The sequence below is a fragment of the Pimephales promelas genome, chromosome 19 (assembly GCF_988280905.1).
Source record: "Pimephales promelas chromosome 19, fPimPro1.hap1.1, whole genome shotgun sequence".
Taxonomy (NCBI): Eukaryota; Metazoa; Chordata; class Actinopteri; order Cypriniformes; family Leuciscidae; genus Pimephales; species Pimephales promelas.
This window is the reverse complement of record NC_142787.1, coordinates 6,290,365-6,306,094: the sequence shown is the minus strand read 5'-3', so window position 1 is coordinate 6,306,094 and position 15,730 is coordinate 6,290,365. Positions and strand designations below refer to the sequence as shown.

Sequence of the window (15,730 nt, the reverse complement as noted above, 5' to 3'; positions counted from 1 at the left end):
TTAAACAAGATACAGAGACACAATGGATGAAGAGTCTGGGCAGTGAGTTATGGGAGATGTAGTGTAGCAGAACCTTTAACTTTTGCAATTAAAAGTGCTGATAAGGACACATAACACAGACCTATGAACACATCACTAAAACATTCATTACACTGTCTACCATCTCTACAGATGGGTACACCACAGATGATATCGTGTTCTTCTGGCAAGGAGGGGACAATGCTGTAACAGGTGTCGACAAACTGGAATTGCCTCAGTTCTCCATTGTGGAGCTACGTCTTGTGTCCAGGGAAGTGAGGTTTACCACAGGTATGGATGATTCACTTATGTGCAAAACGGCTCATGACACTTTCAAAGTCTGTCTTTTACCTTTGAATTTAACCCATTGCTAGTGTCATTTCTTTGGCAAACATGATTTGTCACGTTATGATACCATGTGCAACATCTTTGTTGATTCCGGAACAACATTCCAATCAATCAATCAGTGTTATTCACCTATCCTTTCCCTTTGATTTTAGAGATAACTTATGAGTTGGGTTAGGTTTAGGGATAGGGCTAAGACAAAAAATTCGAATAGGAATGTTGTTCCAATGTTGTTAACAAAATATGTTGATCCAGGAACATGTCTGTCTCGGTTAGTTACCGTCATGCTATATTTCAAATTATGAAAATGATATAAATTCAATAAGGTTAATGATCTGTGTTAGCAGTTGGGGTTTCAATAGCTGTTCACACTGAGATTTCTTTTGTCTCCTGTGAGCCTCCTATGTTAACAGAGCTTTGAGATTGAATGCTGGAAAATTTGTGGCTGTGTTCGAAATGGCCCCCTATACAGTACCCTCAATCACTATTCCCTAAATTAGTTCACTAATATAGTCCACTTGTGTGAGTGACTGAAAACGAGTGAATGCATTTGGACACTGCGTGCGCCAGAAGGGCTACAGCTTAATGATGTTTAATAATCATTTGAAACTTAGAAAAACTGGCAGCTCCAGTAGTAATGGAAAGATGTATCTTGAACTCTGTCATGGAAACTAGCATGTAAACCTTAATTAAACAATTAAAATACATTCATACCTGTATGATATTATGCTTTAGCCACATTGAATATTTTCGAATTTGGAGCGCGTCTCATAAATAGGTTATAACGATATACTGAAACTCAGCGTACAAGTACAGTATAGCCTACTCCACAGACCTGAAACTATATCTATATTGAAATGTCAACTTGTAAACAGAACAATTCAAAACAAAACTAAACAGATTGCTCTCTGCTAATGAAAGCAAATGTGCATTCTCTGGCACATTCACAACCCTACTGCAAAGATTGCGAGTCAGCATCGTCACCTTTATCTTAATTAATAAACAATTAATCAATAATTAAAATCTATCATCTTTGCTATATTTGGCTTATTCATAATCATTGCTTGTGCTGGTTCTTTGTGACAGCTTTTAGAAGCTTTAATTATCGGCTTTAATTATCGCCGCCGCTACCCTAGGCTTACATGTTACAAGCGTCACTCACCACCGCATCAAAAACATGATTGCGTGATAAAAACATGAAAAATACCACCTGAACATAGCCTAACTGTTTAGAAAGAAAACACAGAACGAGTAGCCTAATGTGCATACGTCCATCTCGCGAATGTAGACTTCTCATGCCATATTCACCTATTAGCCAGTGTGGTGAAGAGATGAGTCCTCCTGAAGAGATGGGTACAACCGTAGGACCCCATAGTATGCCAGTAGTATGCCTAATCTAAATATGTTCTCACGATAACTTGATAAAAGCAGTTTGTTGCCATCAAGTAATATGCTTATTTGTTTAGCACTTTTCAAGTAATACGTTTATTTGTTTAGCGCTTTTCATAGTAGGTTGCGTCAACAGCAGAGGAGAAAGTCCGCGAAATTTAAAAATATTACTGTTATTGTGTCATGAAATGTAATTTTAAGAGTTTTTAAGTCGAGAATATAGTTGTCTAAAGCTCAAATCTGTGGTTTACTTATAAAGATTGCGCCTTTTTAAAACATTGTTCTGACGTTTTCGGAGTTGTCAGAACCAGGGATCAGCAGCACATCTAACTAGCCCGCCTGGAACAGCCTTAACTCGGGTAGTCATTCTGACGTTTGCCGCGGATAAATGCTATGCTACTATGTAAGCTAACTAAAAAACAATAAGAACGAGAAATGTTTACATTTACAATCTACAGCTTCGGTTATATACTAGTATATGAAACATATAAGTTAAAATACATTAATGCCTCCTTATAACGTACTTCAAACGTCTCTTATAATAAACTGATTTTCTCTAATTTGTAACCAGGCACTAAAGCGTTTACCCATAAAACTAGCTTTGAACCAATCGGATCGCTTGGGTCCTAAGGTGGGACTCATCTCTTCAGGGGGACTCATCTCTTCACCACACCGGCCAGCTCGAGCAGAGGCCGAAATTATGACTCACCGCTCCTGTAAAAATAAAACGCTATAGAAATATATCATGACATGCATACAAAAAATATATTTATTTTAAAAAAAAAACTACCTGGTTTTAATTAAAAGTTCCCAATTTTTTTCCCGAGTTTTGTAATTAAAGACATTAATACTTAATCTCCTTCGTCTTTGCGCGTGTACTAGTGATATTTAGTGACATTATAGTTCTAGCTCTATGTAAGTTCTATGTAAGCCAAAAACCGTGATAAACAATGTATAATTACATTTTTGGTTGTTAAGGCGTGATTCATTTCAATGAATCGTTGCATCAAGTATAGTTCACACAAAGTGACGTATCATTATATTGGGTTAAGGAACGGTCACATTTACCACTGCATGGCAAAATTTCACGAACAAAATCAGTCATTTTAAAAGAAATCTCTACGATGGGAAGTTTGGTCTAAGGGAAAAGGATTTTGCTCAAATTCCAGTTGGTCACATGATATCTGTGTGAGCTGTTATTTAGACATATCTCTGCTATTAACAATAAACATTGGATCTTTTTTGTCTGTGACGTTTTGTGACCGCACCTTTACAAAACGAATTGTTGTAAAATACAGTAGTTCTGAAAACAATCGAACAGGGGCTAAAATGTAGATGAGTTTTGCTACTTTAATGTTGCACGCCACATTGGGTTAATACCAGCACTAAATCCATGGCCTGGGCAAAAATGCAGTGAATAAGTTATACTAAAGATTTAAGTATATCACAATGCATTGCAAAGCTTCTATAATTTTAAGTGCATTTGCCCTTGTGGGCCCTCGTTTATTTCACGGAGAGATCCATGGTGAGGTGTCCGAACAAGTGTGAATAAAAAGTGCTATCGTTGATTCATCCGTTTTTTGCAAGATTGGTGTCGGGCGTCACTCATATTCAAATGCTATTTAAGTTACAGCCGGCCGTTATTTCCCTTTCTCTTTGATACAATTGCACCTGAAAGGCTTCCAAAGGAATTTGTTCCATTGCATCTTTATCTGAAAATGTTTCAGTTAAGCCCAATTCCAGGGAGAATGGAACCGCAGGGTAATAACATGTATATTTCTTTTTCATACTATATTATATTCTTTTTATATATATTGTATTTTCTTTTTAAACGGGCACAAACAGGCTAATCTTGGAAAGGAGTTTTGAAACATGCTGCTAACAGTTTTCCTAAACATTTACAGAATAAGTTTACAGGACAAGCTCTTCAGTTACATATTATCCCCACCCCACCCCTCCCCCCCATTTTTTTTTCTAAAATTCCCTGTATTACTGGGCTGAATGGAAAAAAAGAGACACTGCAGGTTTTGTGACAATTCTCAAAGGGACGTTGACGTTGCCTGCTGAGAAAGGGGGTTTCAGAAAAATCTGCCATGTTTGCGACTTTCTGCCATGTTTAATTGGAATGGAACTAGTCCCTGGGAAGGAATCCATTGCTTTGGGGAAATTAAATGCTCCATCTGAACAAATGGGAAAATGACTATCTGTTGTCAAAGTGCAGACTTTGACAATTGCAAATTGTAGATCTATTTTTCCTGTGCTTGCTCTTTTGTGTTCCCGCTTACATGTTGACATCTCTTTTTTCGGCTTCTGCTATGTACTTGTGTCTCCCCAGGTTCATACCCTCGGCTGTCGTTGAGTTTCCGCATCAAAAGAAACATAGGCTATTTTATCCTGCAGACTTACATGCCCTCCATCCTGATCACAATCTTGTCCTGGGTCTCCTTCTGGATTAACTATGATGCCTCTGCTGCTCGTGTGGCCCTGGGTAACCTTCAGATTTTGTTTAAAAAGCATCGTGTTTTTACAGGATGGGAATCCCATGGAATGTTTCTTTTCTTTATAAAACCATATCAATCATTTTGAATTTCGTTTACTCCAAATATACTTATATACATGTCCTGTCGACCATGATTAAAGAAAATACCCTTTCATATGGGTTCCCTAATGCAATAAACTTGAGCAAAGCTTTAAGCTTGCTTTAAGCTTTTGATGCTCAAAGTTCAACTTTGTCTCCATTTCCCAAAAAATTTCATTAGTGCCATTGTATGGGTAATGCAGGTAAAGAATTTAAAACACGATGGATAGACTGATCTTATACACTCACCTAAAGGAGTTTTAGGAACACCATACTAATACTGTGTTTGACCCCCTTTCACCGTCAGAACTGCCTTAATTCTATGTGGCATTGATTCAACAAGGTGCTGAAAGCATTCTTTAGAAATGTTGGCCCATATTGATAGGATAGTATCTTGCAGTTGATGGAGATTTGTGGGACGCACATCCAGGACACAAAGCTCCCGTTCCACCTAAATCCCAAAGATGCTCTATTGGGTTGAGATCTGGTGACTGTGGGGGCCATTTTAGTTCAGTGAACTCATTGTCATGTTCAAGAAACCAATTTGAAATGATTCAAGCTTTGTGAGATGGTGCATTATCCTGCTGGAATTAGCCATCAGAGGATGGGTACATGGTGGCCATAAAGGGATGGACATGGTCAGAAACAAAGCTTAGGTAGGCCGTGGCATTTAAACGATGCCCACGATTTGGCTCTAAGGGGCCTAAAGTGTGCCAAGATAACATCCCCCACACCATTACATCACCACCACCAGCCTGCACAGTGGTAACAAGCCATGATGGATCCATGTTTACGCCAAATTCTGACTCTACCATCTGAATATCTCAACAAAAATCGAGGCTCATCAGACCAGGCAACATTTTGGCAACAGATCAGCTTGAATCAGTTGGGCCATTCTCCTCTGACCTCTAGTATCAATAAGGCATTTTCGCCCACAGGACTGCCGCATACTGGATGTTTTTTTCTTTTCACACCATTCTTTGTAAACCCTAGAAATGGTTGTGCGTAAAAATCCCAGTAACTGAGCAGATTGTGAAATACTCAGACTGGCCCGTCTGGCACCAACAACCATGCCACGCTCAAAGTTGTTTAAATCACCTTTCTTTCCCATTCTGACATTCAGTTTGGAGTTCAGGAGATTGTCTTGACCAGGATCACACCCCTAAATGCATTGAAGCAACTGCCATGTGATTGGTTGATTAGATAATTGCATTAATGAGAAATTGAACAGGTGTTCCTAATAATCCTTTAGGTGAGTGTATGTATGCAGATCGAGTATTTCTAAAATGAGAGAACTGTCATTTTGCATTCCTATTCATTTCACTGACAATTGCTTAGCTGGCAAATAACTCGCAAATAACCTAAAAAGGTTAAACAAACAAACAAAAACATAAACCATAATTTAATAATTACCGTATTATATATTAATAATATATTAATAATAATTAAATGAGTAGTTAACTTTAAAAACAAATAAACTTTTGCTGATAATTTACTAATTTACCCCTATGTCATCCAAGATGTCCATGTCTATTTCTTTCTTCAGTCAAAAAGAAATTAAGGTTTTTGATGAAAACTTTCCAGGATTTTTCTCCATATAATGCACTTTACCGGTAACCAAATGGTTCAAGGTCCAAAAGACCTTGTTTCAGTGCAAACCGTTCAAAGGGCTTTAAACGATTCCAGACAACGAATAAGGGTCTTACAAGCAAAACGATCGCTCATTTAAAAAAAAAAAAAAGTTTAAGTTTTATAAGCTCAAATGGTCGCCTTGCTGTGAATCTTTTTCCGAGTCAATTCGTTCATTTTGTTCGTTGAATGAACCAAATGACACGAAAAAAGATTCGACTGAAGAAAGAAAGACATGGACATCTTGAATGACATGGGGTTGAGTAAATTATCAGCAAACGTTTTTTTGAATTGGGCCCTAATCTAAAGTGTGACCAAATAAAATAGGGGCATGATGTCCATGGTCTAATAAAGCCCTGTTGCAAGTGATGTGAACGTGACACTGTTTATTCAAATGACTAACATGCTTTCTTATAGGTGTAACTACGGTGCTCACTATGACAACCATCAACACCCATCTGAGGGAGACCCTCCCAAAGATCCCCTATGTGAAAGCCATCGATGTCTACCTCATGGGCTGCTTTGTCTTTGTTTTCCTGGCCCTGCTCGAATATGCCTTTGTAAACTATGTGTTCTTTGGACGGGGACCCCAGCAGCAGAAAAAGATCAACGAAAAGCTGAACAAAGCCAACAACGAGCGTCCCCGCTATGAGGAGAAGCGTCTAAGGGAACAGGTATGCAGGATCTCTTGTAAACCATTTCTAACAGTTGCACAATTCATTTTTGTTCTAATTAAAACCTAATTGAATTGAATTGAATAAGCGTTGACAATGTTCATGCATGTCTAAATCGATACGGATTCACTTAGTTTGTAAGCAGAACAACTATTGCCTGAATGAATCGCTTCACATCACCGCTAAAAACAAACATTCAATAGCCCATTAACCATCACTTTACTTAATCACAAAACGTGACGTATTTCATTTGATTGAAGTTGCATTTCATTATTAAGAGAGGTTCCTCTTGCTTGGAAAGTTACAAATGACACTGTCATTATGTTATCAGATTCTAGTTTGCTTTATTGCCACATACTTCTCTTTCAATCAAAGTACGGTGATGTGAGATAGACTGGTTAATTTTTCCCTCCTCAAAATGTGTCAGCCTTTTTCCCAGATAGCAAACTGACATTGAATCAACGTGGAAACGACGTCTCTCATGACATTGAAACAACGTTGATTTGCTCATCGAATTAACGTTGAACCAACGTCAGACGCGGCATTCTTCAAAGCTAAATGAAATCGAAAATTGGTTTGCTTTCATAACGTTGAAACAACGCGTTGATTTCAAGTTGATTTTCCGTTAGTTTTGAAAGAATGACGCGTCTGACGTTGGTTCAACGTTAATTCGATGAGCAAAACAATGTCAGATCAACGTTGTTTCGATGTCATATTTCCACGTTGATTCAATGTCAGTTTGCTATCTGGGTTCATACTTAACAACTGTGTTCTAAGCTCAGTTACTAAAATAGTTTTACTGAATTAAGCCATTTGTGTGTGTGTCTTTCTTTTTCACCCCCTTATATGTATGCCCTTTTGTATTCTTCGAAAAATTGTTGCTTTATTGCCAGAGTTTATATGGGCGTTTTAACGTTCTCTTCATTTTTTTTTTCTTCCACATTGCAAGGACTCCATTTCAGCGCCGTTTCAAAGCAACACCCTCAGGTCATATACACAACGAAGAAATCTGTATCTCGAGGAACAAAGAAAAGTCGGGGTACATGCATTTAGATATCATATGAAACAGTGGAAATTTAGAATGAAAAGTTGATGAAATATTGTCATTAACTTCTCTGTGTGTGTGTGTGTCCGTGTGTCAGCCATCGCATTTTGAATGACGTCTTCCCAAGTGAAGTTTGTTATAACTGTCACATCACATCATCATCGCATCCGCATGCAAGTTTGAATGGAAGTGAATGCTATTTGAGACAGTTTAGGGCTATCCGCTTCCTGTGGCTGCTCATGACCACCCCTCTCTGTCTTTTATTGCCTCAAGGTGGATGCTTACGGAAACATTCTTCTCACCACTTTGGAGATGAACAATGAAGTGATGCCATCCGACGTAGGCAGCAGCGTCAGTGACTCACGGAACTCTGTCATGTCCTTTGACAGCTCCGGAGTGCAGTTCCGCAAGCCCATGGCTTCACGGGACGGGTTCAGCCACCATTCGTTGGACCGCAGCGCCATGCGCAGTCGTGCCAACTGCCGGCTAAGGAGGCGCTCGTCCAAGCTGAAGCTCAAAATCCCCAACTTGACGGATGTTAGCACCATTGACAAGTGGTCCCGGGTCATTTTTCCTATCACTTTTGGATTCTTCAACCTTATCTATTGGTTGTATTATGTGAATTGATATGCGTTCCCCTAGGAAACATGGGCCATATTTTGAGAGCACATTGAATTGGCTTTGATACAATTGGAAAATATGTGTACACATATAAAGTTGATACATATGTATATGCATATTTCTATATATTATATTTCTATATACACACGCGTGTGTAAAATCGAAAGGACTTTTCTGGTGTAAAAAAAAAAAAACCTATTATATAGAATGACTTGAATGTTTAAGAATATTACAAGAGAAACATTTCAAGTGTTTGAATTTCTTTTCCTTCTGAAACAAACAAATAACAAGCATCAGTCCCTTGTTTGAGGGTACGGAACTAAAGACTGCATGATATTTTCGCCAAAAGAAAAGATCGCAAGAGAAAAAGGACACATCTGAACGACTCATCGGCTTTTTATCGATACTTTAATCAGCCTCTCGTAACCGCAGCTCATGAAATCAGAAGTGGCTTGAGCATTTCGGGGAGAGTCAACCGAGCAGGACCCCAGACCCGATCCACTGCTTTCCCCATCCTCACGGAATTGTCCGTTTCTACACTGTACAGCAACCTCTTTTGCAATTATGTGTCATTCCTTGATTTTGCAAGTGACAAGCATTCTCTTTATCGGACCTCAGCTCTGGTCAATGGTTTACACTGGACGGCCATCTTGAGTTTTAACCAGTGCATCCTGCCCAGTGTCCCAGTGCATTTCATTTTCTCTCTTCTCTTTTTTGCTAATTATCTTTTCTTTCATTTTTGGGCTCATGATTTTGGAGGGCGACACCTAAACACGTTCTAGAGGTAGTTCATTAATAGATTATAAGCCACTAGTATGCTTCATTCATCAAGAATTTAAGAAAATGAAAAAAAGAGAGAGTACATTCATTCATTCAGTAGCCTTATTGCCATGGTCAGGTAGTATTGGTGTTCTTTCTTTACTCTTGTCCCTATAGTGCATTTCATCTGTTCTATTGATACAGTACTCATGAACATCTTGTAGAGCTTTGTGTTGTTTGGAATGGAGGGAAACCCTTAGTGAGCTGTGGCGTTTCTTTAGCACTTGGATTTGAACTTAGTCCATCAACTATGTGAAAAATGTAAAAAAAAAATTAAGGAAAGAAAAGATTAATGTGTATTCAACAGGGGATGTGACCATGTTTTTATCTGTTTCATGTTTAAGTCAACCACTCTGACATCATAGTGTGACCTGATATTGTATATATTCAGTCATTGTAGTGATCCATCCCAAGAATGATATACTCTGATGTTTTTAGTTTCTCTAAATGTGCCTGTCTGAAACCTGAAGGATGTGTCCTCAGTTCATCAATCAGTGAAAGAGGGCCAGATGACCCTTGATCTTTGACCTTTCACTTTAAGCACTGCAGACCCACCCACAGCTCTGACGTTTTGCATCTTGGGAATGAATCTCAAAGATGAATGACATCAGCATAATCAGGAAAAAAAAATGCTTCTGAGTCTTTTCGGGGCAAAATGACATGTACGATAAAAGCCATGAACTGAAGTGACAACCAAAAAGGCCTATAATCCATTTCTCTTTTTTACCATTTACCTCTGATTCACCCACCATCAGTTATTTTGGCCTTTGTCTCGTTATGATTTACCTCAGCTTCGTTGATCTTTCTCTATCTCCAGGTGACCACAAACTCAAATTCACATGTCAATTCATCCACCATCCATATTCATTCAAATCTTCTTTATGGTAGTCTCTAGATGTCTCAATGAGTTGAAGCATCCAAACAAATGCTTCTCAAAGCAATGTTGGATCAGTTCTCGAAGATGTGGATGAGAACTGAACTGCTGAAGGGGACATTTGAAAGCGAGGAGGGTCCGGTGGTGCCTTGGGAACACGAGAGCCCCTGACTTGCTTGAGTTTCTTGACGAGGATATTCTGAGCAGGCCTCAGACCTCAGGGCTTAACAAAGTCCCTTGGCTCTCGATCCCCGCACCAGACCTCTCGACAGTCTTACAGGTGTGAACCAACCATCAAATCACCAAAAGATCACTCATTCCATGGAGAAACTATGAAGGAATAGGAGACTGTACCTCAATGTACTGGCAAAGTCCTATGTTACCTAGAGGGATTTCCACTTCTTGTGTTATTATTTGTTATTTTGTGAGCACGACCATAACACCTGTGCAAGGGAGCTAGTACTCTCAGTGCAAAGCGAGACATGCACAGATGCATGCACAGTGTAGCAATTAAGTTAAGCGCAAATCTGCACTAAAAGAGGATGGAGGTCAGAGTGCTTTTCATGAGTAACTTTAGTTACTATGAGTGTTATGGGGGTGCCTTGGCCAATTACAACTCTCAGTTGGCATTCAAGATGCTGCAATGCTTTGCCAAATGAAGGTTCAAAGGCAGAGTATTTAGTTACTGATTTGGTATCGTTAGTATACTCCTTTAATCTCTACTGTTTAGATATGAAGTTACAATGTAGACCAGACCATTTAAGCTACAATATAAACCCACCGTTACTAGTGCAGTGTTGTAGACGAGTTTAGCGATAAGTTGAAAACGCCAGCTCCGCCATTAGCCAACATTTCTCTTCTTGTATTCAAGGGAACCAGATCAGCTAGAAGGAAGATTTTTGCACTGCCTTTGACACATTGGAAAAGGTGGGATAGACAGTGCATTGTTTCATTTGAGCACCAACCACTATTAACTGGTAGAACTGTACAATTCAAATGATGTTGATATATTTTTGTATTAGATATTACTGCTCTAAGTTATCAATCGGTGTTAATAGGCGCTCTAATTTTTCCCTCGGAGCGACTGATAATAGAGCAAAAAAAATAAATGCATACAGTATATCATAATCATAACCTGTGATTAGGTATTTTATTCGTGAGAATTCTTCGAAATTCTTAGTAGTTAGTACAATGCACATAAGTTAGCGCCCATTTACTACATAGCTTCATACATTTTTAGTAGACTTGCTGGCACTATGCAGTATTTCTCACTAATGTTCTGTTTATTGTCAAACATGGGTAACCTGAATCACTATTGGTCCATGCGTCCTGACCAATCACGATAGGCAAGGGTTGAATATTTCAATCGAGAAGGGATTAGCAACATGCTAATGCAGCCATACTGTGCCACTGAGACATGCTGGATGTTGCATTTGTTAAAGTGGATATTGTGTTGATCATCAACATGTTCTTGTAGCACCAGCACTCTGTTTATTCACAGTGAGCTTACGGCTAGAACAGCTTTTTGGAAAGATTCTGGATTGTGGGCATTTGTCCCTGCAAGATTTGCCTTAACAAGATCACTAAGCATTTTCATGAAATATTTATGAGCAATACAATGCAACTACAACAAAGTTCATGAGAGAGTGATTCTCTTTCAACTCAATTCAAGCCTTAAACATGGTTACAGATCATTATAATTTGATCATTGGACATTTGGGGTAAGATTCAGTTCTAGAGCATTAAAGGATAATATAGTGACAAATTAGTTCCCTCAAATGTCTCACCCAGGTACTTTCTCAATGTTTCCACAGCTTAACCTCAGAACCACAAAGTGTAGAACCAAATACTTACTGGTTTAGGATTGCATGGTCTTTTAATTTGTCAGACCTCAAAGTAATAAAATAAGATAAGGTAATTGTGGCTTAATTCCTCATAATTGCATCTTTATTTCTCACTTTTAAATGTACGCCTAGATATAAATCTTTTTAATCTGTTAAGTCAGGGGTAGGCAAGTCCGGTCCCAGAGAGCCGCTGTCCTGCAGTTTGGCTCCAACACTGAAAAAAAAAACTCGCCTGCCTTTAGCCTTAGTAATCCTGAAGACATTGATTCGCTTTTTCAGGTGTGTTTGATTAGGGTTGGAACTAAATTCTGCTGGACAGGATCGAACTTGCCTACCCCTGTGTTAAGTGCACATTTATATCTAACATCATTTATAATCTAGCATAATTGCAACTTTTATCTTCCAATTTCAACTTTATTTTCTGTAATTGTGTCATAATTATGATATTACTAATTGTGGCCTGACTGGGCAATCTCCCAGTTGCGACTATATATTGCATAATATAGACTTTCTTCCATATTGCAAAGTGTATTTCTTGTGATTGCAACTCAATATATCTCTCTCTCTCACACACACACACACACAAGTTATTTTAGCGTTTTATCCAAGAAATGTGGTTCTGTGTTTTGTGAGTGGAAACATGGCTAGTGTAGTAGTTCACATCAGAATGGCAAGTAGCAGAACAAAATGTTCCTATAAACTGGACACAGTCTAACTGCTAATTTATTTATAGTTAGCCTGCTTGACCAGTTTGCTAAGTCTGCAACCTGTATACACTGACAGCTGTATCAGAAAAAAAAAAAAAAAAATATATATATATATATATATATATATATAATGGCACAAGTTGCTGCTCTGAAAATACATTCTAGATATTAGGGTAACTCTCACGTTTCACTATCTGAGGTAGATGCAACAAATCATTCTAGCATTTTAGATTTTATTTGAAAGTTTACCGTTTCATCACAGTGCTAGGATAGATTAATTGTTGTTAAAAACCAATTTGCCAGTTTACAAGGGTCATTTGCGAAAATACTCAGATAAATGTAGCAGCAATCGGTTAGAAAGGGTGATGATACCATCATGGCAGTCCATGTTGAATTTGCTCTTTTTCTTTTTTTTTTTCTTATTAAAACAATTTAGGTTTTGTAAACTTAATTTTAAAATAAATCACATGCAGACTGAATCTGCATGGGTAGTTATTTTTTTATTCCTTTTTTTTTTGTTGTGTATTTGTTTTGTAAGATATGAATTGGTCTGTCGAAGAATGTGTCGAATGAGTTTAAATTTGTGACAGAAACTGCTGCTAATTAACTCTTTTAGCGAGTCAAGAGCAAAAAAGGGTTCAGTTGGGACCATTTTAAGATGCGTGCATAATTTATAGCATTTGGCCATTATTTGCCACCTTAAAACTGTGTTTGAAAAGAAATGGGCCCTTCATGTCTATATTTGTAACACACTCTTTGAAGAATAGCGGCTCAAACATAGATACACTGTTATGGCACACAAAAACAACAAGACTCCATCTATTAAGATGGGTGTTATATAATGGGAATTTAGGACAACCAAGAGATTTTAGATCAGAACTGTGTAAAGGTAGCATGCTCTTGAGTATGGATGGGATTGTTTTTTGGAGAATGTGACTCAACTAATGATTTCTTCGGTGTAATTTGAAATCTGGTTAGGGGACAGGAGACGCATTTTCCTTTTGCCTTGCACTTTGCTTCAGTTTTAGATAAATATGTTGTCTTATTTTTTATTGTTCTTTTTTTAAAAGAGCTTTGCACAACTTAGTGGGTGGGGGGTGGGAGGGTGCTAATGTGTTCTGTTGACAATGGAGGACATAATTATCTACGCACTTCATACAAATCACCCCATATGCTCACTTCCACATTTCCATACCATTAACATAACCCAACAAATCATCGAATAGCTTTTACTCGAGTACATTGTTTTTGTCTTTTGCTACATCCACCCATGAAGCAGGAGAAAAGGAAGTACAAAAACTGTTGAACTGATTTTAATGTGAATTTTTCTTGCCTCTTGTGTATATGTGTAATTACATGTGAATTGTATTGTAAATATGATATCTTTCACTTATATTTCTTAATGCATGAACAAAACAGGGCAGTTGGTAATAACAGCTAGCCTCAATGCTACTGGCATGGACAGCTTTTGCAGCACCGGCATAACTTCTGCAAACAAAACCTATCTCTGAAGAAAAAAAAAAAAAAGAACAAAGAAAAAGAAGAGGAGAAAAACTCACAAAAAGATACCGGTTTTGTTTTGCATGTCTTACGTTTTCAGAAAGGTTTATTTTCATAATTTCTTTTCTATTCTAAAATTGGCGATTCATATCACACTCACATACAAGGGAAGGATACTTTTTGCTTCTTCTTGTACACAGAGATCGAACCAAACACTGTAAATCTTAAATTAAATATAGAAAATGAAAAAGACAAATACTCTCTATATTAGAAAAGGAGAATTACGGAGAAAATGATTCATGGAATTCATCATAAAAAAATATGCGAAAAATATGCACATTTTCATCCTCTCTTGCTTTTTTTTATATATATATATATATATATCACATAGAGTTGAGAGTAGATAGACACACCTATTAAGCCATTAGTTCAAAGTAGACTAGACCTGCTTACATCTTGTTGAACAAAACAGCAAGTTAAAGTCTCATGCCATGAGAATGCACGACTGGCAAAGCAAATTCTCGGAGTTTGTTAAAATGTATGGGCCAGTAACTTTGCTGTGCTGATTTTTCTTTGCACCAGGATAGCGTTACCGATAAAGCGAACTATAACACAAACACAGCACACACAAGTTAAGGACTAACCTAAAGTGAAAATCCTCAAAAAATACAAATAAATACAAATTGGCAAATATCTAGGGCAACCTCTTCATACCTAATTTGAGAGTTCAGTCGCTATTTATACTGTTTTGTTTCATTTCTAGTTGCCTGTATTTGTTGTATTCTTTAAATGAATGGTTAACTCTTATTGTTGATGTTTTCTCATAGAAAGGAAATATATTTCTACTTTACATCCTGCCCTAAAAAGTAAAATGCATTCTGTTTTTGTGTTGTACTGGTTTCGTTCTCATTAAGCTCTTGGTTTGATTCTGTTGAACTATTGAGGTGTGATGATTTATGACGATCCATTTGGGGGTATGATTTGTCTTCATGAAATCAACATTTGTAAAGTAAAAAGGTTGTATTTTCTTCTTTACTTTTTTCCCCTTTTCTTTCTTTTACTTTTTGTCAGTGCCAATTAATGTAATGGTGTCGGTCAGCTTTTCTAGGTGTTTGAGCAAAATGTGTTTTTTACTAATACAAGATGTTACAGTATGTGGTACAAAAAAGGGTTATAAGTAACCAACTGACTTTTTACAAATAAAGGCTTATACAGTAAATAATGACAGCGCAGAAGTCTTTTTCAATTGCCATTTGTGGACTAACAGTTGCCTTTCTATTCTTTTGGCTGTTGGTTTAAGCTAATTAGTCCCCAAATGGTAAATCATGTATGTTTTTAGAACATGATGTAAGTATTCAAAGTACATGATGAAAGAACATGATGTACATTCAAAGTATTTTAACAAAAGTCTACTGCAGGTCTTCACATTGTCATTTTCTTTCCTTTCTGTTTTTTATGTATTTTTTAAGGGCTGCGGAAGAGAAATATGTCTATATATAAATGTGTGTATATATACTGTATATGAAGAGTTCAGATGCAAAAGCCTCTAAGTGCCATTTGAAATTTTCTTCTAGAATGATCATTTTTATCAAGCTTGTGTATTAAAGGTTCAGTGATTTCACTTAAATGGCAATGATAATTATCTATTAATTGTTATTTAAGTGAAATTACTGAACTTAAATATACA

At 37.4% G+C, this 15,730-nt stretch overlaps 1 protein-coding gene across 1 annotated transcript in view; it reads left to right on the top strand.

The window, feature by feature from the left end:
- The window catches only part of gabrb4 (gamma-aminobutyric acid type A receptor subunit beta4), a 111,833-nt gene extending 96,563 nt beyond the window's left edge, over positions 1-15,270 (top strand). Inside the window, exons 6-10 of the mRNA XM_089123438.1 lie at positions 172-309; positions 4,088-4,240; positions 6,377-6,633; positions 7,583-7,672; positions 7,952-15,270. Of these exons, the coding sequence (XP_088979564.1) occupies positions 172-309; positions 4,088-4,240; positions 6,377-6,633; positions 7,583-7,672; positions 7,952-8,305 (992 nt within the window). The 3' untranslated portion in view covers positions 8,306-15,270. The remainder of the gene's footprint in view (positions 1-171; positions 310-4,087; positions 4,241-6,376; positions 6,634-7,582; positions 7,673-7,951) is intronic.
- The last annotated feature ends 460 nt before the right edge of the window (positions 15,271-15,730 follow it).